General features: G+C 30.1%; 1 protein-coding gene and 1 long non-coding RNA gene across 8 annotated transcripts; one reads left to right on the plus strand and one right to left on the minus strand.

Annotated features, from left to right (window-relative positions):
* Positions 1-907: 907 nt before the first annotated feature.
* On the plus strand, positions 908-4,773 carry LOC106796315 (zinc finger BED domain-containing protein RICESLEEPER 1). 7 transcript variants are annotated; one of them, XM_041009637.1, is made up of 5 exons: positions 956-1,260; positions 1,586-2,222; positions 2,336-4,327; positions 4,417-4,482; positions 4,635-4,773. In XM_041009637.1, the coding sequence occupies exons 3-4, from the start codon at positions 2,362-2,364 to the stop codon at positions 4,464-4,466; spliced, it is 2,016 nt and encodes a 671-aa protein (XP_040865571.1). In that variant the 5' UTR covers positions 956-1,260; positions 1,586-2,222; positions 2,336-2,361; the 3' UTR covers positions 4,467-4,482; positions 4,635-4,773. The 7 variants fall into 7 exon arrangements, with proteins under 7 accessions (XP_014623656.1, XP_040865571.1, XP_040865573.1 ...); XM_041009639.1 differs by having other exon boundaries at positions 1,586-1,967; XM_014768171.3 differs by having other exon boundaries at positions 1,586-1,903.
* Positions 4,774-17,567: 12,794 nt separating this feature from the next.
* Positions 17,568-20,069, minus strand: LOC100784994 (uncharacterized). Its single transcript, XR_418467.4, has 5 exons — positions 19,621-20,069; positions 18,723-19,394; positions 18,350-18,420; positions 17,797-17,882; positions 17,568-17,702 (listed from the first exon to the last, which is right to left on the minus strand). It is a non-coding gene; the product is annotated as an uncharacterized lncRNA (long non-coding RNA).
* Between the last annotated feature and the right edge of the window lie 6,900 nt (positions 20,070-26,969).

The raw sequence follows: 26,969 nt of genomic DNA on the forward strand, positions 1-26,969 counted from the left end.
AAGGGTAACACCCTTGTAGACTCGAAAAAAATAAAAAAAAATAAAATAATGTAATAAAAGTAATTCACCGCTGTTGGGAAAATAAATAATTTTGAAGTCACGTTGTACACACTCGATTAAAGGTTGTCGTCCTTTATGACTGGTGTGTGGGGTGCTAATACCTTCCCTATGCGTAAACAACTTCCGAACCCTTATTTTCAAAATTCGCAGACCTCTTTTTGATTTTTCAACGTTTTCTTTAAATAAACGTTGGTGGCGACTCCCACTCATTTTCTTTTTTTAAAAGACACCTTTTTTATTTTCTTTCGCCGTCCCGTCGTCAGGTAGGTTGTAACACCACCGAATAAATACCTTTCATAATTCCTCCACTAAATACTCTTTCAGAAACCTTGAAAGAAGTAGGTTGTAACTTCCCTACTATTCCGCCTGCCCTTTTTGTGTCCACCATCACCACCACTATGCATCCCACCTTCTTGCTCTCTCTCTCTATCTAACCCTTTCTCTCTCCATCCTTATCCCGTAAAGTTACATAAAATTAAAATAAAACTAAATTGAAAAAGAAAATATACTACATATTTTGCTAATTAATGTATTAAGTAGGTATGGCCAATATGAGGATTGAAGAATGATAGTGATTTTCTCTTGCAACATTGTTCTAGCATTTGCAAACATGCCCACATATTTTGCAATACTATGTAAACGGTAAAACATCATGGTCAATAGTAATTGAACAATAATGTAATTTTTTATACATTATTCGTGTATATATTATTTATTTTAATTTTGATTATTAATTTTTTAATCAACAAATATTACTTTTATGCTTTCCTTCCTAAATTGAAGTCTACGCGTTAGGAAAAATAAATATAAATTTTGGTATTATTGTCATTAAATTTTTTTTCCCTTTATGGTTTGCTTTTTCCTTTACCCAAGGGTGCAATAGTCCAATTCCATTCCATACGTTCAATTCAACAACAGCAACATTTCCGAACCCAATAAACCAAAACCATCAACCCAACCCGAAACACAGAATCAACCAAACCGGAAATTGTAACCCACCCACCCGTTTCTCTCTTCTCTTTCATCACCAACACCCATTTTGCGTATACCTATCGGAATCGGATCCAATCCAAGTCCAAACACGCATCATCATCCATCGGGTTCTCTCTCTCCTCCTTTCCCTTCTCTCCAAACCCTATCATTTTATGCCGGACCCTCCGATCGGACTCAAACACCGCAACCACCACACTCTCTCTCCTAGTAAGACTCTCTCTCTCTTCAATTCAACTTTCTTGCTTTTCCCATTTCTTTGAACTCGCAATTGTGTTATTTGAACAGTTCAATTTGTTATCTAAATTGCCCAAAAAAAAAATGCTTTTATTTAGAGGGTCTTGTTCTTTATGGATGACAAAATTGTGACAGTCCATGGTTTTAAATTTCAGGCATGCCCTATTTTTCCTTTTACTTTATTTTATTTCCTTCAGTTAACCGTGGTTTTGATGTGTATATAAGGTTAAGTTAGTGTGAGTCAAGCCATGTTATAGGTTCTGATCTATGCTCGTGGTTATGTCTTTAATTTGAGCAGGGTTTTAAATTGCAGCTGTAATTGTGATCGTCACAGTTGTGTTGTGGACTCATGTAGGCCAATTGCGGCTGATGTGGTTCGCGATCACAGCCTGATGCGGCTCTAATAACCGCAATCGAGATGATTGAGCTGTATCATGTGATGTGGTTTGCAACTTAAAACCTTGCAGTATGGAACATAACTGGTTTGGGATTTTAAGGTCTTGTGATCTTGCCAGTTTGTATTTGCAAGGATTGAGTGAGTTTATCAAAAGCTATGGTTGATCCCTTAGTTCTTTGTCTCATTCATGGAAGAGTGAGGGTGAGCCTTGGCACAGCGGTAAAGTTGCTGTCTCATGACTTAGAGGTCATAAGTTCAAACCTAGAAACAGTTTGCTTGCAGGGTAAGATTGTGTATATTTACCCTCCCCAAACTCCTCTTGGTGGGAGCCTTGCGCATTGAGTCGTCCTATATTCCGAGGAGGGTGGACTGGCATCAACTTCTGATTTTATTCTACCCAACCCGTGTTATCACCCGCTGTATAAACATACCATGGTGCCTTATAGTGGGCCTCCCTTCAAAATTGCCTATGGCGGTTGACAATAAATCCACCAGCCATTCCGCCATGGCAGGGCCATAGTGGCTATTTAACAACACTGTACCCAGCCATCCTGAGATGCTTTGCTAATTAACAAATTTTAAGTTGCCATTTTTTTTTGTCCTGTGATTTTTGGGGTGATGACTTATCACTTAGTTTTGTGCAATGTGCAGGGTGTTGATAATCTGAAGCCTATGCAATGGAAATATCAAATGATTCAGGTACTAAGAAACCTAAAAGGCTGACATCTGTTGTCTGGAATCACTTTGAAAGGATTAGAAAGGCGGACATCTGCTATGCTGTTTGTGTGCATTGTAACAAGAAACTTAGTGGATCAAGTAACAGTGGAACTACTCATCTGAGAAATCACTTGATGCGGTGTCTGAAAAGATCAAACTTTGACGTGTCTCAACTACTTGCAGCAAAGAGAAGGAAAAAAGATAATACCATCAGCCTAGCAAACATTGGATTTGATGAAGGTCAGAGGAAAGAAGAATATATAAAGCCAACAATCATCAAGTTTGAACCAGAGCATAAGAAAGATGAAATCATTAACTTTGGAAGTAGTAAATTTGATCAGGAAAGGAGTCAACTTGATCTTGCGCGCATGACCATATTACATGGATACCCACTGAGCTTGGTTGAACAAGTAGGATTCAAGGTCTTTGTGAAGAACCTCCAGCCTCTCTTTGAGTTCATGCCAAACAGTGATGTAGAGATTTCTTGTATCGATATCTACAGGAGGGAGAAAGAGAAAGTGTTTGATATGATAAACAGACTACATGGTAGGATTAATCTATCTATTGAAATGTGGTCTTCAACAGAAAATTCCTTGTATTTGTGTTTATCTGCTCATTATATTGATGAGGAATGGACATTACAAAAGAAAATCCTTAACTTCGTCACACTTGATTCTTCTCATACTGAAGACTTACTTCCAGAAGTGATTATCAAATGTCTCAATGAATGGGATATTGACCACAAGCTTTTTGCCGTGACACTTGATGATTGTTCCATCGATGATGACATCACTCTTAGAATCAAGGAGCGAGTTTCCGAGAAAAGGCCTTTTTTAAGTACTCGGCAATTACTTGATGTACGCTCTGCAGCACATCTCGTAAATTCCATTGCTCAAGATGCCATGGATGCATTACATGAGGTGATCCAAAAGATTCGAGAGAGCATCAGATATATTAGAAGTTCACAAGTAGTGCAAGGAAAATTTAATGAAATTGTTCAACGTGCTAGGATTAACACTCAAAAGTTCTTATTTCTTGATTTTCCAGTTCAGTGGAAGTCTACATATCTCATGCTTGAAACTGCACTAGAATACAGGAGTGCCTTTTCTCTCTTCCAAGAACACGATCCCTCCTATTCAGCAAGTCTAACTGACGAAGAGTGGGAATGGGCTAGTTCTGTTACTGGCTACTTAAAACTTTTAGTTGAAATTACGAATGTATTTTCAGGCAACAAATTTCCTACAGCGAATATATACTTCCCTGAGATTTGTGATGTCCATATGCAATTAATTGACTGGTGCAGAAGTTCAGATGATTTTCTTAGTCCCATGGCTTTGAAGATGAAGGCTAAATTTGACAGGTACTGGAGCAAGTGCAGTTTAGCTTTAGCTGTAGCCGCAGTCCTAGATCCTAGGTTTAAAATGAAGTTGGTCGAGTACTACTACTCTCTAATTTATGGCAGCACTGCTCTGGAGCGTATCAAGGAAGTTTCTGATGGTATCAAAGAACTTTTTAATGCGTATTCTATCTGTTCAACTATGATTGATCAAGGCTCAGCCTTGCCTGGCAGCAGTTTACCTAGTACTTGTGGTTCCAGAGATAGGCTAAAAGGCTTTGACAGATTCCTTCATGAGACATCACAGAGTCAGTCTATCATATCAGACTTAGACAAGTACTTAGAAGAACCAATCTTTCCACGCAATTCCGATTTTAACATATTGAACTGGTGGAAAGTCCACATGCCAAGGTACCCAATTTTGTCTATGATGGCACGTGATGTTCTTGGGACTCCAATGTCAACTCTGGCGCCAGAATTGGCATTTAGCACTGGGGGCAGAGTGCTAGATTCTTCTCGTAGTTCACTAAACCCGGACACGCGAGAGGCTTTGATATGCACCCAAGATTGGCTCCAAAATGAATCTGGAAGTATGTACTTATCTTCTGCCTTTTCCACATAGAATAATGTTGATTGATTGCTTATTCTGATGCCTTATTTTTACTCTGACTCTTATCAGATCTAAATCCATCTCCAATCCATTCTGCTCTACCTCTTCTCATCGAATGAAGTTAATTTTTTCAAGGTATGCTTCTGTAAAACTTGTGTCAAATGTTCCAATATCCATTGTTGAACATTTTGCTTTGTGCTTATTTATGGTCTGTGCTGGTGTTTCAAGATTGATGGATCGGTTACCACTACATGAACAATCTTTATCATTTTGTTTTATAATGTCAGGTCTTATTGAAGAAGCATCTTAGAATTGTCGAGTTCTCCTTTGAAGTGATCTAGCCTTTGCAAATATTCTGTGAAGATGCATTGTATATTCTAGAATAACAATGTAGATTTTTAATATTTATAGATCTCTTTTCTATTAGTTGTTTTTATTGGACTAGCACACGGCTGAATCTGATTTTGGAAAGAGGGGTTGCGTGCCCTCGATATCAAAATCTTTCATTGTCTGGAAAAGTTTTCTTTTGCTTCACTGTTCATACAAGAAGGTTGCGCAAAATGAATGATCTTAACGAATAAAGATCTTCAGTAGTGGTACGGTTTTAACTGAAATTTCATCTTCATCACCTCTCACCAAGTGAAGCTTTTATTGACATTTTTATAATAAATCTTAGATCATATTCTTTGTCATCAAGTTTCCATATAAAACAATAACATATAGGTATTTTTTTCTAATACTGATAATATAAGAATTTTATAAAAATGTCCACTTGATTGTTTTGAAGACTTGATAACAAAATTATAAGAAATTTTATTTAAGTTTCTATTTTATTACATTGGATTCCTTAGACTATTACATATGGTAGAGTAAATAAATGGGGACTATCAGGTATAACACTAAGACTGCAACAATGTTCCTCCACGACATTCTCCTGCCCCAAAAAGTTTGAAGGAATAGACTCAGCTGGTTTGGTTCACCGTCAGAGCTCTGCCATATGCTTTTGGATTATCAAAATTCAGTTATGCATCATGTTTAGCTGCTTCCAAACGTCATTTTTTTACCAATGTTTCGCTCTAAACAGAGTTTGATGCGGATGCAAGATGGGGATTCCTGTTGAAACTTCCGTTTTCAGTTTGGGGAATTTAATGCAAAACTATTAATTCTTAACGACAATTACTTTCCATTTTATCCACTCTGTGAGACTCAGCAAGACAAGAGTTGTTCCCTTTCTTCTTTTGAGTGTCTTAGCTGGTTATCACTTGTCATTGCTCAACCATTTGCAACCTTAAGCCGAAATAGAAGCGAAAAATGGAAACCCTCTGATTGGAGGTTCTTTGAAATTGATAGTCTCGTTAGACGACGGAGTTTTGATTTCTTTATTTGTTTATTATTTATTGGTGGCAGATTTAATTTCTTTATTTTAGTTTACTAGTATAATAACCCGTATCAGGTAGGGGACGTTAAATTTATAATTTGTAAATTTTCATATTATCATAAATTTTTTAATGTATTTCATATGTATTTTTTAGTTTAAAAAATCATTTGTTAGCAAATAATTTTATATTTACACATAACTTGTATCATTTTAATTTATTTAAGTGTCTTAAAAAAATATGACCTTTATCAAAATATTTGTATATGTATACACAGGTCTCAATTGTCCAACTAAAATCTATTTTTCCATGACAATAAATATTTGTTATTTTTTGTCCTAAATTAAAATTGTTCCCTTAAATTAAATGACAGAAATAATTTATATAGAACAAATTGAACTTGTGGGAGAACCCAAATTTGATTATTTTTGTGTGTAAAATTTTTTTAGAACAAGAATATTTATGGTCATTATTTGTGTATTTATTTTATAGAAGCGAGTAGAGATGATAAAAAAAAATATGTACATATGAATACCGAGTAAAACCCTCTACAAATTGAAGATAGTTTAATAGATATCCACTTGTTACTCTAGTGGGGACGAGTACCAAGGTAACTCGTACGTGCGATTACCCACATTTTAACTTTAATTAAATACTCTTAATTAGATATAAGGTAAATTTTTCTAATTTCTTTTCAGTAGAAATATATATTTCAAATTATTTATTTTTATTATATAGGCTATAACTTTTTTAGTATAAACATATGTTTAAAAAGTATTTGTTTTAAGTTTTATTTGTCACTCATATTTTAACAAATATTCATGAATATTTGTAGCAACATATATATATATATATATATATATATATATATATATATATATAAACATTTCTTAGTATAATAACTAAGATCCGGGTATTATATATAATCATATAGTTTCATTTTAAGAAAAATCTGTACCCAAACCCTTATTTGCATGGACAGTAATTACATTAATCCCCGTGCTTTTTCTCATTGGGTAGCTAAATGTCGATGCCCGTGTTTTATAAAACATAATCATAACCATAAAAACATAATTGATACAAGCAATTATAAACCATATTAATTAAAAAATTGAATTCAGATTTATGAACAAAAATAAATTAAAAAATTGTGCTAAATATCAATCACGTATTGTAAAGAATAATTTTTTAAAAATTATTAATTACTATTCTACAATATAAATAGTTGGTTGAAGATATAATTAATTATAATATTTAAAATATAATGTTGGAAAAATTAAAATAACAGTTAAAATTATGAGTATTGTTTTATATGTATAATATTTTATAATGTTAAATTTATTTTCCTACAACTCTTTTATGAATTTTCTTATTTTTCTTTAAACTTCAATTAGTTGTAACATCCCAAATTTCAAAGTATTAGAAATATACTTATTAGAACTCTTTTGTTATACTATCTGTAAAATCTTTGTTGTTGTTGTTTTACAATTATGTTAGTGGTGTGGTTATTATATTTGGTGTTAGAAAAGTGTTATACTAAGTTCTTATATTAGAATGCTTGAGAAAGTAGGGTTAGTTTTATGATGAAAACTCTACAAAAACCATGTTGTATCTTGAGTTATACTTTTTCGTTTGAGCTGTTGCGTGCGCCATTGGAAAGCTTGACGAACAAGCTACAATTCATTCATATACCTTAGAAACCAAAATCAGTTTTTATCTTAGAGAAAACTGATCACGAAGTAGACCACTTGATCATGAAAAACACTTTAAGTCCCACATAAGGCAAAATAACTTCACAAGCCCCTTTCTCCCCCAATATATAGAGGACACCATGAAACCTTAGGAGCACCACAAAATACAGTGGGCATAGGATTAAGCCTGGAGCCCCTCATAGTTTAATATTTTTATCTTTCCCTTAGAGTTTCCAAACTTAGGAATAAGAGTTGTGGAGATCGTGGTAGATGATGCCACAAAGTTCATGTGGATTAGTCGGAGTTTGTCTTCATGCTTCTCAAGTGAGTGTTTTCTCCTATCCTTCTTAAGTTATTTCCTTCTTTAGTTGTTGCTGTAAGTATTTTATCTCAGGAACTAGATATCTTATCTTAGATGTGTATAGAGTAACCAAAAACGTGAATTTAATATGAAAAACGAGCTATGAATCAGACCAAATTAGGCTTAGGTATCTTCATAAGAAATTTAGCCCTAGATTATAGATAACTAATGGTTTTGGTTTCACCTAATTTGGACTTCTGGAACTCTATATCTAGATCAATTAGTAAGCAAAGGTCAACCTGTTAGGATTATGCAATCATTTTGTGTTCTTCTTAATTTTAGGCATAGTAGACGATTGAACTGGCATTTGAGGTAAACATAGAAGTTGTAGACAATTTCCTCAGCTTTAACACAGGATGAAATGAAAATTTATAGGATTAGTGTAACTATAGATAGAGCAGTTACACCTTAGAGAAGTCATGGTCACGCAACAGAAAATTATAGAAGTAATACTCAAAACATAAAGGATGTTATACCAATCATAATACATAGGTAGATGCTATAATTTATGTGTGGCATAGAATTAAGATGTACATGACTTGATCGAATGATGATGTTGAATACATGTGTTGATGTTATAACTTGAATGGTGATTTATGAGTATTATGGAACCATTGAATGTTTTGCTTTATCTATAAAGTGTGAATTGTAATGTATAATATCTGTGTGTACATGGTGAATAAGTGATGTCATGATAATGTCTTGAAAATATTTAGGTGGGTCGGGTTCATATGAAGCAGGTAACACTATATTATTATGAGTTATGGTTAAATGCCATTGAGACAGGTGACCTAGCCTATGTGGGGCGAGGATGGGCCCGTGTGATATTTTGAAATTGAGTTACTTAGCCTACGTGGGACGAGAATGGGGTCACTATGTGTGATGTGAGATTCAATAGAACCACTTGTGCTTGAATGTTTGAGACATGCATCATAAAAGTGCATTGTTTTAAGTTGGATGATGTGGTCGAGCCTAACCGAGGAGGACATGATTGAGTTGGAGTATGACTCTATCCTTGGGGGGTATCCAATTTGAAATCTCTGGGTAGCTCATGTTGATCTCATGGGTTGGAGTATCCTTGCAAGACTAAATAATCCTGACGCACCGTCAACAGTGTCATTTTAGTGAAAGTGTATTAATGGAATCATGTGGTTCATTACTACATGTCTTCCCGAGCTTCTTTCACATATGTTTTTTGGTACCACATGCATATGAGAAAAGAGTAAGCAACATAATATTTCATGTGTCATTTTTGTGAATTGTTTAACTTGTGTGGTTTATGAAGTAGGTGTCATGTGTGGCTTGTGTTGTCCTTATGTGAAAGATTTTATCCATAGTTTTAATAATGTTTATGTATCTATATGTTAAACTCTTGTGGTGACTTGTAATGCGATGAAATGTAGTTCTTTAAAGGCATGATGAGAAATGTATCTAGAATGACACTATTGAGTATAGGCTAGAACGAATATTGTCTTTGAAATTAAATGTCCAATAAATATTATTATCTCATTGTATTTTCTTGTTTCTTTATATATCCTCATGTTATAAATACTTGTAAATCTAGGATTAGGAACACTAATTCCTATTAATTTAAGTGATTATCATTATATTTTTAGTTAGTATCGTTAATAATGTCAATAATTTTAGGAGAAGTAAAATTTATTTTTAAAATATTATTATTACATAGACCTTCAATATTTAAAATTTGAGTGTTGATAATTATAACGCCAACAACAACAAAAACAAATTTGTAATGTTTTAGTTAAATATATAAATATAATGACTCGTATAAAAATATAATCTTCAATTATAATTTAAAATAATTTATACTAATTCTAAAAAAAAAATTCCCAGTGAAATAATTAGATAAAAAAAAATATGCGTGATGAACTAAATAAGCAAATTTTAACTAAATTTTTCCTGATACTATATCCAAAATATTTTTATTTAACTAAAGATTTATCTCCAACAATTTTCTCTCCTTTTTTTCCTATGCAATTAAATATATAGAGTACTTTAGAAAATAAATTATTTTTGTTATTGAAATTATCAAAATTAAATGATGTTATCTTTTTTTCTTAATTACTGTAAATATTTTGGTTTTTACTTATATTTTAGTGCAGAGTGTGCATTTATGAAAATTTAAATAATTTATATTGATTTCTTTATAATAATATATTTTCATTGAAGCTTATATAGTTTTTAAAATTAATATAAATTGATTGGAATTAATTTATATTTATTGAAATATAAATAATTAAACAATTTGTGTTGTTCAATTATTTATAATAAAAAAATATGTCTTTAGATTTATATAGATCAAAACATGTTCGCAAAGTTGAATATCAAATAATTTTTAGTCAATTGATTGGTTTTAATTACTAAGATGTTCAATTAATTAGATGAAAAGAAATTCGTTATTAAAATATATTATTTCCAAAAATAAAACATGTTATAAGAATAAATTATTTTTAAAATGAATAATAATTTTATTTTCAAAACACAATATGTTTAACACTTTATGAAAAATTCACTCAAAAAGATTTAAAATTCAAATGTCCAGAACATATTAATCGGATAAATTATGTAACAGAAAATAAAAGAGTAAATATAATTATTGTCCTAAACCAAAGATTTTAAAAATTTGCAGACTATTTATTTGCAAAATGGTATTTTTTTAATTGATTATGCAGTTAAAGTAAATAAAAATATTTGTAAGCACTAAATTGTTTAATATTGTATAAAGTTAAACCATCTAATAAGTGAAAAAATACTCTTTTTTTTACAAAACATACAACCATATATCTTTTCCTGTTCGTAGAGACATAATCATCTTCTATGTCCACCATCTACAGTTAAAAACTAAAGGAAAAATTAAATTGTTGCAGACTACTTATTTGCAAAAAAAAAAAAAGTTTTTTAATTGATTATCCAATTAAAGTAAATATATAATGTTTGTAAACACTGAATTTCTTAATATTGTATGAAGTTGAAACACCTAATAAGTGAAAAAAGTTCTTTTTTTTTCTCAAAACATGCAATTATCTTTCTTTCCCTGTTCATAGAGGCACAATCACCTTCTAAGTCCTCCACCTGAAAACTAAAGGGAAAAAAAATAAGGAATAAGAAAATAGAAAAGGAGCAAAAGTAGAAAACATGGTAAAAATAAATCATTTCAACAATGTCAAGCCAATATCATGTCTCTTTCGCCACAATCAATGTCTTTGTACACATTCTCGTGTATAAAGTTGAACCACCCAATAAGTGAAAGAATTTATTTTTTTTTCCTTCAAAATACACGACCATCTTTCTTCCCCTCCGTAGAGGCACTATCACCTTCTATGTCCACCACCTACAATTGAAAACTAAAGGGGAAAAAAGAAGAAATAAGTAATAAAAAAATAGAAAAAGAGCAAAATAATAAAACATGATAAAAAAAAAACAAAATCACCTCAATAATGTTATAGCCAAAATCAACATCTTTGTATCGTATTATCGTGACCAATATATAATAGAAAATCCGCCATATTTAAACTTCTTTTGCCGCTATTGCAATCATAACACACGCCTCAGCAAATAAAAACAAATATACCAATAAATACATAGGAAAAAAACACAACAAAAACTAAAACAAAAATGTAGGGGTTGCCTTTATGTTAAAGAGAATTAAACTAACACAACATACGGAAAAAAAACAAATGTTACTAATGAATGTAGGATCTGCCTTGACATTAAAAAGAAAAAAAACGAAGCAATTAATGATTCATTTTGAATATTTGAGAGAAAACAAATGAGCGACCTTTATTTAAAACCCTCCTTCTGCTGGGTTGTTCCTTTGACAGAGCTACGAGCATGCTCAATAGGTTATGATGGTTCATTCAATAATCATTTTCAGAATTGCGGAATTTATAATAAGTGGGCAAAAGTCACCATTTGAAATGTGGAGATGGTGAATATTTTTTTCACTAACAATATTAAACTAAAATTTTAAATACTTTTTTTCAGAATTTTAAATACATGATAAACATATTAATTAAACTGATCAATTATATTAATAAACAGAATTTCAAAAACCATCGATTTTATTTAAATTGATTATCTCATTTTAATTACTCATATAATTCAAATCCGAAAATTTCTTGCAAAATAATATTTTTATTTTAAATATTTTTAATTGGATATTCAATTAAAAGATTTTAAATTATTGCAGCCAACTTCTTTACAAAATAATATATATATATATATATATATATATATATATATATATATATATATATATATATATATATATATATATATTGTTTTTGGTGTCAGGATAGTTCAATAATAGTGCATTTTCTGTTATTGATCACAGGAATATGGTGCAAAGATATTAATTTTGGCAATAGAGACATGTTAATAATGATTTGACATTGTTGACGTGAGTTTTTTTATCATGTTTTTTACTTTTGTTCATTTTCTAGCTAGTTTTTTTATTCCTTATTTTTATTTTATTTTTTCCTTTGGTTTTCAATTGCATGAGATGGACATAAAAGGTGATTGTTGCTCTACAAAAGGAAAAAATAAAATCAAAAATAAAAAATAGAAAAAGAACAAAAGTAAAAAAAAAAAAAAAAACATGATAAGAAATACTCATTTCAACGATACTGCGAAACCATTAACATGCCAGTATCGTCGAAATTAAACATCTTTACACCATATTCTTGGGACCAATAGCAGAAAACGCACTATCAACATGCGTTATTTTTTAATTTAATTGATTGACGGATTTCGTTTTGGTTTTAATAAACGGATTCATTATACGTTATTATTTCATTTTACGTTATTAAGTTAAAAGATTCATTTTTATTGATTGATTAAAGGATTCATTTTAATTCAGACTTATTCCATTTGGTTTGATTTAAAAGATTTAAAAGATTTAATTTAAAATAGTATATTCTGTTTGATTTTCATAATTTATACTAATTTATTAAAATTCAAAATTAAGAAGATAGTGATATAAATAATTTATTTCTTTGGTGGAATGGTGATATAAATAAATATTGATATAAATCGTAGACTATAATGACTTATTTCGAATGAAAAAAAAAAAGAATCAACCAACATGCCTCCTAATAAAATCATTTATATCATATTCAAATATTGCAAATTTAGCGTTAATTATTTGATAGCTTCTTAAATTAAGATGAGTTTTTGCATATTCTCTGATGAAATAATAAATAGGAGAAATCAAATTCTTAAAATATAATTTTTTTTCATATTACGGGGTTTATTATTTGACTGCAATAAAAAATTATTTTATTAGTTGTAACCCTCTCCTTAATTATTTAGAATTTTTTTATGTATAATTCATTTAGAAGATAAATAAAAGACTAAATATTATGTACAGGTTAAACCAATCAAAATAATCACATACAGCTATAACTTTCTCATGTAAAAAAAAATATATATGATTGATTTCTAAACGATTGTTAAGACATTTAAATTAGGTAATTAATTTCCGTAAAGATATAAAACATTGGAAATCACCCAAAATAGTATATACACAAATAGAAAAAAAAAATTAGAAATTAGGAATCATAAAATGAAGAACAAATATAACCTTTATTCTCAAAGAGCTTGCTCCAGAAATTCAAATCGTAACTGCAAAAAGAAGACAATAAATAAAATATGCATAAACTTTTAATGGAAAAAATATAACAAAAAAGTCATTTTTTAACCGTGAATCCACCTCACTATAAATGAATACTAACCTTTCTTAACTTATTGTGACGTAAAATAATATGTACAAAAATAAAGAATTAGAAATTAGGTTAAAAATAGAGAATTAGAAGTTAGCCGAATTCTCCCATTTTTCAATTCAATTTTAAGATAATATATAGGTAAATATTCATTTTTGTCTTTGCATTTGTTAGACACTAACAGTTAGATTTATGAAATATAAAAATTTAAAATTTTATCATTAAATTTATAAAAAAGTGTGACAAATTAGTCATACCATTAATTTTCTTCATTAACTTAAATGATTATACTTACTTATACTTATAAAAAAAGATCATCTCCATAAGGGCTTGAGTTATTAATAAAGATTATCAGTTTAATAGTTATGTATAAATTCAATTGAAATATCATAGATTTGACCAACTCTCAAAAAATAACTAAAGTAATGAAGTAACGAAATTTAGTGTATCAGAAATATGTAAAATTATGAAAATAATAATAACAAATTTAATTAATTCAAGAAAAACGTAGGATTGAATTTCATCGTCCATACCCTCAGTATCATAATAAGATTAACATATATAAATCATTTCTAACATTACTAATGCACACATTAAATTACCTCGAATCGATCCCTCACACTTGAAAATCCTAAGAATATTTATCGAATATCGATCTCTCGCATATGAAATAAATATCCCAGCATTACAATCATTTATGATCTCGTGCTATTTGCAATCAACATGTTATGCTCTATTCCTAGCAGTGTGACGTAGAGAGTAAATTCATTCTGTTCAAATTCTAAAAGTACTTTCTAGTCGAACCTAAAATCCATTATCATGAAACTAGTGATCAAATAGAATCAAGCATTACGAACATAATGAAATCACCAGTAATGAGTAGAAAATATCCATACATATATAAAATATCAAATACGATACATAAGGGTACGAAGATTACATCCAATCCTTTGGAGAAACTAACCGATCATTACGTAGATCACAAGATTAACATGAGAAATGATGAAGGATATGATCCATGGTCACAACTCCGCAGCGCTCGAGCTCCACTTTCTTACTCCTTCTTCCTTGTTGCGTGTTTCCTCTCGTTTCTTCTTTTGTTGTGTGTATCATTGCCTTCCTTTACATGTCTTTTTATAGAAAAAGAGAAGAAGCTTCCAAAGACGAGTTGGTTTCTTAATGCTAAAGGTACTCACTCACCCAGGCGAGTTGGTTGCTTAGGCCTAAAGAAACTTGATTAGCCCTGGCAAGCTGATTGCTAGACTAGGCGAATGGTTGTCCAAAATCTTGGAAAAATAATCATTCTGCCCTTCCTTCTAACTTGGTTTCTGGATCCAACAAATAACCATCAAAACCTACAGAATCATAAACGAATCTTCCATATTAAAAAAAAAATATATTAGTAAATGTACAACAACTAGATTTAAAGGAAGTTTATAAGAAAACTATTGCAATCGAAAGATAAGTGCTAACATTTTAATCCCAAAAATAATTAAAATATGAAACTTATCAATGTGATAACTTATAGATGTCATATGTCATCCACATAGTAGTCACGTGGTATTTATGTGATTATCATGTGTCAAAAAATTTACTTTTCGATTTGGTCTCTAATTTTAATAATTTATTGTCATTTTAGTCCTTAAACTTAACCATTTACTGATATTTTGGTTCATGAACTTAACATGTACTGTCATTTTAGTTCCTGAAAAGCACTTTTTTTATTTTCAATTAAGTCTCATGTTGTGCAAAACTATTAACGTAGACATTATCATATTTTCTCACTTTTATTCTTTATGCAATTTTGTCATTTAAATTATACTATAAACATGAAACTAATTTGTGAGTGATGATGGAACCCTAATTTGTGGATCCAATTTTTAGCATCAACAAACTTGGGAATCTATTTAGGGATCTCTAAAATTGAGAAAAATAAAAAAAGGAAAAAAGCGGAGTTAGAAAAGGAGATGGAAAGAATAACACCACAATATTGAAAGATTAATAAGTTGAGGATGATTCGCTACAAAGAATTTTTTTTATAAGAACCTAAGATTTCACACAAGAACCACGAGAGACACCCTCTTAATCGTGTCTAATATGAAATTTCGTCAAAAATTGTCAACAAAGTGTTTATTATACCTCCTACTAATAACCTTTAATTGGATTCAAGGCCCACTAACTAATCTAATAATTAAAAGACTTAAAAATAATAATAAAAAAATAACAATAAAAGGTGGTGACAACACATTACAAGTTAAAAAAATAGGCCCAAAAAACAATTAAAACGAAAATAAATCCTATTTTAAAAGTTAGCTAAAATTTGTGAGTTTTACTTCTTTTCTGTCCTCGATGAGAAGATGTAGTCTATCGTCAAACTTTTTTTGAAATCTCTTACTTCTTGCTCTAATGATTGATCCATCTATGTTGAGCCCACCCAAGCCAAACTCTTCCTCTTTGGATAGTCATCCATCAAATAATTACATTAGAATAGTAAGTGTTAAGCCTAGGACATTACTAACAAGATTCTATAAGCTTTTAAACTAGATATTCTACCCAAATTAAGTTATTATCTTATATGCTATTAACGTGTGTAGAATGTTGGATTAATTAATTAATCTATTTTATGAAATAATGTTAATGACGAAAACACAATTAAAAAAAACTTGACCCATTATAACGATTAAGTATAAGAGGAAATGAAAAATAAAAGCGTTACAACTATTTTCTTACATACTCTTTTGTACTTTTCTCATTGTTGTTCAACAATAGAATATTATAGGACATGACTCATCATAAGTTAAAAAATATACTACCTACAAAATTGAGCATAAATATAGTTCACTCATTATATTCTCAATAAAAAGTAGTTGTTGTCTGTCTGGTTAGAGTATACACTATATATAATCTACAAAATTGAGAATAAAATATAATTCAACCATTATATTAGTCATGTTAGAGTATACAAGATAAAAGAAAATACAATAAAAGGTGAAAAAAAATGAAGATATCTAATTTCGTCGTAAATTATAGTCGAATAAAATGATTCATTTTGTATCTCTTTGTATCTTAATTTTCTCTTTAATTAAATAAATATACCGACTTTTAAAAATAAATTATTTATTAGTATCTTAATATTTACATGATACACATTTTAAATTTGATTCTTATAAAAAATGAATTTAATTTTGATATGTTTATTTATTTTTATTCAAGCTATAATGTTGTGTGTCCCTGTTGTAACATTATTTGTTAGAATTTTAACTTCATAAATAAATTAACAAAATTTTTAAATATAAAATAAAATATTTCTTATTTCTATCCTTTGACGATTATTTTTTATTTAATTTTTATCACCATAAATAATCGTTATCACTATAAGCAAATAAACTTTATTATCATTATACTAACAATTTATATGTAATGTGACACTTAATTAAAAATTCAAAAAATGCTTTCATGGATCAAAATGACAATACATAGTTAAGTTCAAAGACCAAACTATCAATAACCATGAACTAAAATGACAACAAATTGTTAAGTTTATATACAAAATCAAAAGGTTAACCTTTTGATAGGTGTCAATCACGTAAATGACACATGACAATCATCAACTGTCGTGTCATCACCAAATGTGTCACATAGGCATGACAATTTCAATTAAGAGAGAAAATTAATAATATGACTTATTTGTCGCAGTTTTTACAAATTTGATAACAAAATTTTAATTTTTTATCTTTAAGGATCTAATTATCACTACAAAAAGAATTACAATTTGTGACATTAAAAAAATGATTTCTAATGGTTAAAAATCACCACAAATTGCATTTCCAACGGTCTGGATTGACCATCAAGAGTACCATTGTCAGAAATTATTTGTGGCGACTTTAAGTTGAGCACTGGTAAATTCGTCAAAAAGTTTGTCGTGGGTTTATATTTTTAGCATTTTTCATTTTCTAGCGGTTTTGAAACCGCCACAAAGTTTATTTTTCCAATATTATATATATTTTTATTTATTATATCTCCTATTATTTTATTTAAAACAAATACTATATAATTCATAATAGATCCATTTTTAATGTACAACAGTTTAAAAAAACATATTGTCACTTAATTAGTATCTCATTGCATGAACCACCTTACACCTGTCAAGTCACTTTTTCATTCTTCCTCAATCTTACAATTAAACCTGCAGCAGAGTGCAAAAATGATTTAGAAAATTGAATCAGTCTTTTTCTACTATCTGTTTGAAGGGGTGCAACTTATGATAGCTTATGAAGTACCTTTAATTTATGTGTCAAGAGGAAGAAATCACCCATTATGAAGTCAATTTGATCATCCACCGACCCCATAAGTAGTAGCTTTATACCTAACAACGAAAAAAGAATTAGATTTATTTTCCTTTGGATGTAAGAACAGGCTCATATATTTTATTTTATTTTATCATGCGTTATGCGCTCTGCCAACTCAAGAGAGTAAAAAAATACTTCCCCCATATATCACATTTGGTTTGCCGGTTCAAGCAATGGAGGGTCTAACTTCTAACTTCTTTAACTTGCTATATCAACAAAAACTTTCAAATTTGAATTAACTCACTCAAAATTTATTCCTATTTTTACAGATAAATATAAATAAAAAAGATAGCTAACTTAGTTCTATTTTTCTAGGTAAGGATAAATATAAGGATAAGTAACTTATTCATATTATCTAAGCTAAACGTCACCTAGCAATTTCTATTGTTTTGATAATCTAACATTCTAGAGTCACTTTAACAAGTTAAGCCCATTCTAGTTATCAAAATCACTACAACAAAAAGGATTAGTAGTTAGTACTTACAGTATAAACCGCTTATGGTTGCTCCCTCACAAGAATAGATATTTGGCTTCCCATTGGTGTGTCGAGTGCACCTAAAAAGGGGGAAAAGACAAAGATTATTAAAAATGAGAATTGAAGAGATTAACCTTGATACAAAAACATAAAGGAAATACAATAATTCCAAATAATACACACAAAACTGAGAAGCTGCATTAAAGCTTCAATGTCACTCTCAATATAAACTGAGAAGCTGCATTAAAGCTTCAAACATGAGTCTGGAACATTGCAAAAACATTCACTCAGTTATTCATAGCAGAGCTAAAAAGCAAAACTTGATAGACTGATTTAAAGTAATTTGAGAAATCATTTTAGCAAGATGAAACAATATTTGTACCTTGGATGCTTTTACAGCAAGCTTTTCTTCCTACTCTGTGACAGACCAGGTTCCTTTGGGGTGGGAAAAGATCTCTTCCCTATGTGAAATCATCTTTTCGGCCTGCCAATAAGTGCTTGATTTCATTGAAGGGCAAATGTTAAGGATTAGAAAATGAAAACGATCAATACCATACAATAAAAATTTCTAAGTGATGCTACTTTGGAATGCTATTTTGCAAGACAAGATAAGAAGTTGAGAACACACAAAAACTGGACATAATTAAATTTGGGTAATCCAAGGCATACAAAGATTAAAGGCAAGCAAAACATAAAAACTGATCAATGCCTTTGTGGCCTCAATTTCATTTTTCTCAAAGCTCTTTATTCTCTGAAATAAATTGAAAATATAAACAAATACAATATTAATAAAAACAAAGTGAAAAATGGAAAAGAATGAAGAGTTAACAATTAAATAAAATCAAAACCTCTCTTCTTGAAGTATTTCAGATACTTATTTACTTTTGACTTCACAATTATGTCTATATGGTGCTTATCTCAGTCAAGCTTGCATTACATAAGAGTGGAAGAGAACAATACGTAGGCAATATTATTTACACATCACCTTGTTTATTATTTACCTCTGGAGTTGGAGCCTTTTTACGCTGCCCATTCAACCAACATATCCATTCAACTAAAATAACCAAACAATAATTATCTATTAATTTAAGAATGGGAAATTGGATAAAAAAAAATCAGAGATTTTTTCTGAATAAATTCAACGTATAAAATAATTGCCTGGATCCATCCCTAAATCAAAATGTAATAATAGACATATTAATTTAGCAGAGAAAGAGTGTTTCGTCAATGAATCAGATATTGGGGGAAGTAAAACCCTAATCGAATTTTAGAAACAGTACCGAGAGGGAATAAACCGCTGAAGCTATGCATGAACCATTCGAATCCCTTTGAATCTCATCACCACCCAAAAGCTTCGTTCCACGATGAACAAATAATGCAACATCACCGCCCTTGCTCTGCACTTGACGAGATTCAGAACATAGATGGCACCAGTAAAGTACCTAGTGAGGTTTTGTTGCGATTGACACGAAAAAAGCTTTAGTCCCAAGGGCGCAGGTAGGGCTCCGGAAAAGCTTTGATTGGAGAAATTTTCTTGGGGCTTTGTTAGCGGTTGACGGGATGAGAGATTTCATAGGTTTAAATTGTGTAAACAAGGCCTATGATGGCCAGAACCAACCCCGACGGCGGCAGAGTAGAGGGGGTTCCATGGAGTTCAAAGAAGAGAAAGGGAACCTCGAATATGTGGTTTTTTTTTCGGTAAATACACTTCTTCATTTTTTTTTAATTTAAAATATTATAAAATATAAATATTATATTATATAATTTTTTTAATTGGTTTTAAAATTATTTATTTATTAAGTTAAATTTTATAATTTAATTTTTTAATTTTTTTAAATAAAATGATATTATTAAATATAATTATTTTTATTTTATTATTTAATTTACTTAACATATTTTTAAATTTAAAGTTAATATTTTTATTTAAAATTTAAATTTTTTAATATAATTATTTTTAATATAATTATATTATTAAATATAATTAATTTGTTTATGTTATTAAATTTAATTAAAAATTAAAAAAAAATTGTTTAACAACTTATTTATAAAAAATTATTATATTACATTATTAATAAAATATTTAAACAATTACATTTGATTATGAAAAAATTTAAGATAAAAATATACTATGACAATTGTTTTTATTATAGACTATGTTGCTGATAAATTATATATATATATATATATATATATATATATATATATTTTTTTTTTTTTTATTTTTTTTTTTTTTTTTTACTTTCTCCTTTCATGTTTGTCCATAGCATAGCATGTGCGACATTTAAAATATAGAACTCCAGCTCTCACGGTTAAAGAATTTGCCAATAATTACATCATTTCTGACGGTTTAGAAACAGCCACTAAAAATTATTATTTTGTAGTGTATCAATCAGCACCTAACAAAGTCAAAGTAAAAAATAAGTATCTACCCTAATATAAATATGAATTTGAGTAATAAACGTGTAAGTTTCCCAAAAATAAAGGACGCAAATTTAATTTCGTTAATAATTATTATTAAGGTATCTATGTAACATAATTTTAAGTTTAAATTGAATTTTTTTTTAAAATAACATGAGTATTAAACTTACGTCAGAGTTTTCCCAAAATTAAGGACACAAGTATAATGGTCAATAATTATTTTAATTAAGGTATATATTTACTATAATTTTTAAATATCTAAATTAAAATTTAGGAAGAACAAAACTCGTTAATGTAATAATCATAATAATAATTATAATTATGATTCCGAACTAAATATTTATGAAACATTACATCACAACCCATGCCATACAGGTCGACACATGTACTCCAAACCGTGAAAACCATGAAAGCTTCTGTTTGATTGTCACGTGAATTTCTTACCTAAGAAAATATTCACAAATTTTATATCACTATAAAGAAGGGGGTTGAATTTTATTTAAAACGTCACAAATCTTTTTGAAAAACTTAAGCTTTGTTTGTTCAACGGAGGATGCCCAAAGTAAGTTTTTAAGACAGGTTTCGATATAAATCTCTTATTCCAAAACCTTTGTAGAAATAAGGTAAAGAAATTGTTAGAAACACAAGGTGAGTTTGGGATATAACAAAAGCAATATAAATAATACAAGGTATTTTTAAATTGATTCATCTCTATTATGAAGATTAAGTTCCGCTTGTGATAAACTATCAAATTACACTATATATCACTATACAAAATTACCAATATTCTTTTCTACACTAATTTTGACTCAATCTTGAATAGTCTTTACACTTATCTCATCGAGTAATAAACAACTCAAGTATTCAGGAACATATACAGATACAAGAATGCATCAGGGGAAGATTTTTACATAATTATTTAATATATAAAAAGTTCCACAAAAATATTTGTTATTAATTTTATGTGTAAAACTATAATAAAATTTACTACTAAAAAAATTAAGCAAACATTAACTGAACACTTTATTTTTATCCATTTTTCTCTATCAATATTTTTATTTTGTTTCTCATATATACACGAAGAATCTTGAGATAGGGGGAGCCAAGGCACATGCTTTCCCCCCTCCCCACACACCCCAAATTCCCCCCTCCCCACACACCCCAAAAAAAGATTGTTCCTACAAATAAAGCCTCTACCAAAATCACAAATAATTTGGTTAAAAGTAAAGGCTTACTCACTAAATAACGTCTTATAAAACAGATGTACTAACGTCTTATAAGACATGTACAAATGTAAGCACTAGTTATAAGCTTCACATGATAACTATATATCTTGTACAAGTCTTTGTTGGTATTTATAGGAGCTTCTTGAAAACATATTAGTTATAAGCTTCACATGATAATTTCCTTTGTCTTTCTTTGTTTGCCTTCTAAGGCAAGAGAAAAAGGTCAATAAAGCATTCAATGCATCATTTAATCTCCTTCGCCAACTGGTCATTTGGACAAGATTAAGCATCTTTCTTTTCTCTCTTTCTTGTACACCAAATCTTGTGGCAGATCGAGGACATGTTTCCTTTGTGTTAGAAAGTATATTGATATTCTTTCTTGTTCACATGCATGTCTTTTGAGAGGTAGTAGGTGATACTTTTCATTGTCCTTTCTGTCTGCTCTTTCTCATGAAGATCCCAAGAATATAACATATTGTATACTTTATAAATAATCCTGCATTTAGCATAGATTATGTTTTAAACTTAAGTTTGGTAAATAATGATATATAATGTGCTTTACGTTTAGATAGTTTTTCTCAAGAGTATGTTTGGTAAAATCAAATTTGTTTGGATAATAATAAAAAGTATTTTTGCTGCGTGATTCCTGAAAGGCTATGAAGTTTATAATATAATATTAATTTTTTTTTATTTCATTTCAATATTTTTAAGATAAAATACTAATATACTGTAAAAATAATCAATAAATCTGGAAACAAAGATTAAAATAAATTTTCTATTAATTATTAAATAAATTTATATTTATAACAAAACAATTGAAAACATATGTAAACTACAAGAACCCGTGAGTAACTAGAATAATAAAAACTAAAATCACAAACTATAATTATAAATTTGAGAATCCAGATAAAAGTCTGGAGTACACATGTCATTCAATGTTAGCTTCTCAAACGTTCGGATATCACATTCAAATTAATGTCAATAAATCAGTCAATTAACTAATTAATATATTAGGCAAAACAAATCAATCATAATAAATATTGGTGTATAACGAATAATTTTGGAGAATAAATCATGTATTCTAATTTTCTTCCTAAATTTAGATGCTCAAAATATAAAAAAAAATCTTTAATTGCTTTTTGGAAAACAATTTTATAAAGGATTTTATACGTTCTGCATATGAATTTATATATATCCACTATCATGCAATCTTTTAGTCTTAATTACTTTGTGCATTGACCGAGAAATTAAGGGGACTGAAATTAGCAAATTTTCAAACATTACGAAGGATTTCTTTATATATTTTTTTCTGTTAAAATAAAAAAAAATTCTTAATTAATTGCTTTTGGAGAAGGATTTTATAAAAAAAATAAGTATAAGAGAGCATTGGATTTAGAAATCTATAATTATAAATTTGAGAATCTAAATACAAGTCTAGCGGACACATATTCAATGGTTACTTTTCTGGCATGTCACAAGTCGTCATATAGTGTTTCGTGATTGATTGATTTAGTTACAAATCACATTTATGTGTATAAAATTTAATTCAAATTAATGTTAATAAATCAGGCAATTAACTAATTAATATATTAGGAAAAACAAATCAATCATAATAAATATTGGTGTATAATGAATAATTTTGGAGAACAAAATCATGTATTCTAATTTTCTTCCTAAATTTAGATGCTCATAATAAAAAAAATCTTTAATTGCTTTTGGAGAACGATTTTATAAAGGATTTTATATGTTTTGTATATGAATTTATATTTGTTCACTATCATGCAATCTGTTAATCTTGATTGCTTTATGCACTGACCGAGAAATTAAGGGGACTGAAATTAGCAAATTAATTTTCTAACATTATGAAGGATTTCTTTATACATTTTTTATTGTCTTTTAAAATAAAAAATTTCTTAATTGCTTTTGGAGAAGGATTTTATATAAAAGATCTGTATAAGGGATCGAGCATTGGATTTAGCAATCAGAAAAAGAGAGCGTTGAATTTACTCAATTTAGTTAAAATTTCTTTCATTTTTGCAACCTTTTCCCAAAAAATTAAAGTTTAGTGTCTATTTATAAAAGGAGTAAATTTTAGGGAAGCTCAATACTATTTTTTCTTTATTATTTTTCAAAAATTTAAAATATTGCATAGAATTGTTCACAAATCAGCATGTATGCCATGCATGGCGTGTGTCACTTTAATTTATGTTTGAATTTCAAAATATGCAGTTAAAATGTCATTTCATATAAATATTTTTTTTTTCATTTTTTTATATTTTAAATAGGAACACTTACTCTCTTTTTTTAGCCTATATCCTTGAGGTGAAAATTATTGACTAATCCTTGAAGTATTTGTTGGAACACACACAGTTCTTCATTTAATTGCAAGAGATGCAATTCACTCCCTCACACATTCACTTGTGTATCACTCATTGTTTTCTAAGCACATAATTGCACACACACTAGGAATAACACTAGAGAGTGAAAATGATAGAATGAAAACAACACTTTATTAAGATGTATGATTGCCCTTTTATACAAGCAAAACAAAGTAACAACCCTTCACTCTTAGACTAGCACTTATAACAAAATTTTAAAATTCTGTTACTCTCTCTTATACACAAAGCCAAAACAGAATTAAACTCTCACACCCTCCCTTAATTCTGATCTCCTAAGTCCATCAAGCCAATTCTGTCCCTTAACATTTTAAACCTCTCCCCTTTGAGGGGTTTGGTTAAAATATCAGCAAGTTGATCAAATGTGCAACAGTACTCCACTTTCAATTTCTCTTTGTTCACTTGATCCCTAAGATAGTGAAACCTTGTTTCTATGTGTTTGCTTCTACCATGAGAGGTTGGATTCTTTGACAGGCTTATAGCTGACTTATTATCCACAAAAAGCTTCACTCCATCACTCTCCTTGATTTTTAATTCCTGTAGTAATGTGTCCAACCAGACAACTTGACAAGCACTCATTGCAGCTGCAACATACTCAGCTTCACATGTTGATAGAGCCACTATGGATTACTTCTTAGAACACCACGATATTGGGGCTGCACCATACATGAATATGTAACCTGTAGTACTCTTTCTGTCATCTCTGTCTCCTCCCCAATCTGCATCAGTATATCCCATCAATTCCTCTGAGTTGCTATTGTCTTTATTTGGAAATAAAATTCCAGCATTGATGGTCCCTTTTATGAACCTTAGAATCCTCTTGGCAGCTAGGAGATGAGGAATTTTGGGTCCTTTCATATATCTACTTACCAGTCCAACAGCAAATTCCAAATCAGGTCTTGAATGACACAAGTACCTGAGAGAACCAACAATCTGTTTGAACTCAGTTGCATCGACTTTGTCTTCCTTGCCCTCCTTTTCAAGTACAAGACCTGCCTCTGTTGGTGTTGCTGCTGAATTACATTCAACCATGTTGAATCTCTTCAATATTTTTGTTGCATACTTGCTCTGGTGCATCAAAATACCTCTCTCAGTCTTCTTGAATTCAAATCCAAGGAAATAGGATAGAACCCCCATATCAGTCATTTCAAACTCACTCATCAATTCCCTTTTCAGTTCTGCTATCTCACTTTCATTACCACCAGTGATCAACAAATCATCCACATAGAGGCATATAATAATGATATTACCTACTGATTTGGATCTTACATAGACTCCAAACTCACAGCTACACTTATCAAAGCCAATTTTCATCATAAAACTGTCAATTTTCTTGTTCCAAGCTCTTGGGGCTTGCTTAAGTCCATAAAGAGCTTTTCTCAACCTGAGAACCTTTGACTCTTGGCCAGCTATAGAGAATCCAGGTGGCTGAGTCACATAGACCTCCTCATCAAGAGGACCATTTAAGAAAGCACACTTCACATCTAGTTGGTGCATTGTCCAATTCTTTAGGCTAGCAATTGCCACTACTGTTCTAATAGTCTCAATTCTAGCAACTGGTGCAAACACCTCTCTGTAGTCAATCCCAGCTTTCTGTAAAAATCCTCTAGCCACAAGTCTAGCTTTATATTTGACCACCTTGCCTTCTGGATTTGTCTTAATCTTATAGATCCACTTCACATCAATGGGCTTCTTCGATTTTGGTTGAGATACCAGCTCCCACACTTGATTTTTCTCAATAGATTTAAGCTCTTCTGTCATAGCTTCAACCCACCTTTGATCAGTCATAGCATCTTCAAAGCTTATTGGTTCTGCTTCAGAAAACAGAGCAAAATGTACAAGATTCCCATATGCACTTACATCAGCATCAGACAACATCTCAAAACCTTGAAATCTAGCTGGTTTGGGTGCATTTCTCTGGGGTCTCACTTCTCTTTGAGTGGTATTACCATTCCCTTCACTTGTTTCTTCCTCTTCTGACCTTATCATTATTGAAGGTCCCTTCATTTCAGTATTCTGCTCCCAGTTCCAGCTTCTAGATTCATCAAATACCACATCCCTACTGATTATTATCTGCTTACTCTTCGGATCAAACAACTTATAGCCTCCAGTTGAGTGATATCCGAGTAAGATCATTTGTTCACCTTTATCATCTAGCTTCCTTCTTAACTGATCTGGGATATGCCTAAAACAAAGTGATCCAAAGATTCTGAAATGGCTCACATTTGGTTTAGCACCACTCCAAGCTTCTTCAGGTGTTATTCCTTCCAATCTCTTTGAAGGGCTCCTATTCAAAATGAAGACAGCTGTAGACACTGCCTCTCCCCACAAGTACTTGGGCAGACTCTTGCCTTTCAACATGCTCCTTACCGTATTCATTATGGTTCTATTTTTTCTTTCTGCAGCTCCATTATGTTGAGGTGTGTAGGGAGGAGTCACTTCATGAATTATGCCTTCTTGATCACAAAATTCTTGAAATTCTGTAGAAACATATTCACCACCACCATCTATTCTCAATATCTTGATCAATGAGCCACTTTGCTTTTCTGCCATATTTTTGAACTTCTCAAAGACTTCAAAGACATCACT

The sequence above is a fragment of the Glycine max genome, chromosome 15, assembly GCF_000004515.6.
Source record: "Glycine max cultivar Williams 82 chromosome 15, Glycine_max_v4.0, whole genome shotgun sequence".
Classification (NCBI taxonomy): Eukaryota; Viridiplantae; Streptophyta; class Magnoliopsida; order Fabales; family Fabaceae; genus Glycine; species Glycine max.

Bases quoted from the DNA above. Each gene is read 5' to 3' on its own strand.
- LOC106796315 (XM_014768170.3), top strand. From the start codon at position 2,362: ATGGAAATATCAAATGATTCAGGTACTAAGAAACCTAAAAGGCTGACA. The intron at 4,328-4,416 runs GTATGTACTTAT...GACTCTTATCAG, and splicing joins GCTCCAAAATGAATCTGGAA to ATCTAAATCCATCTCCAATC.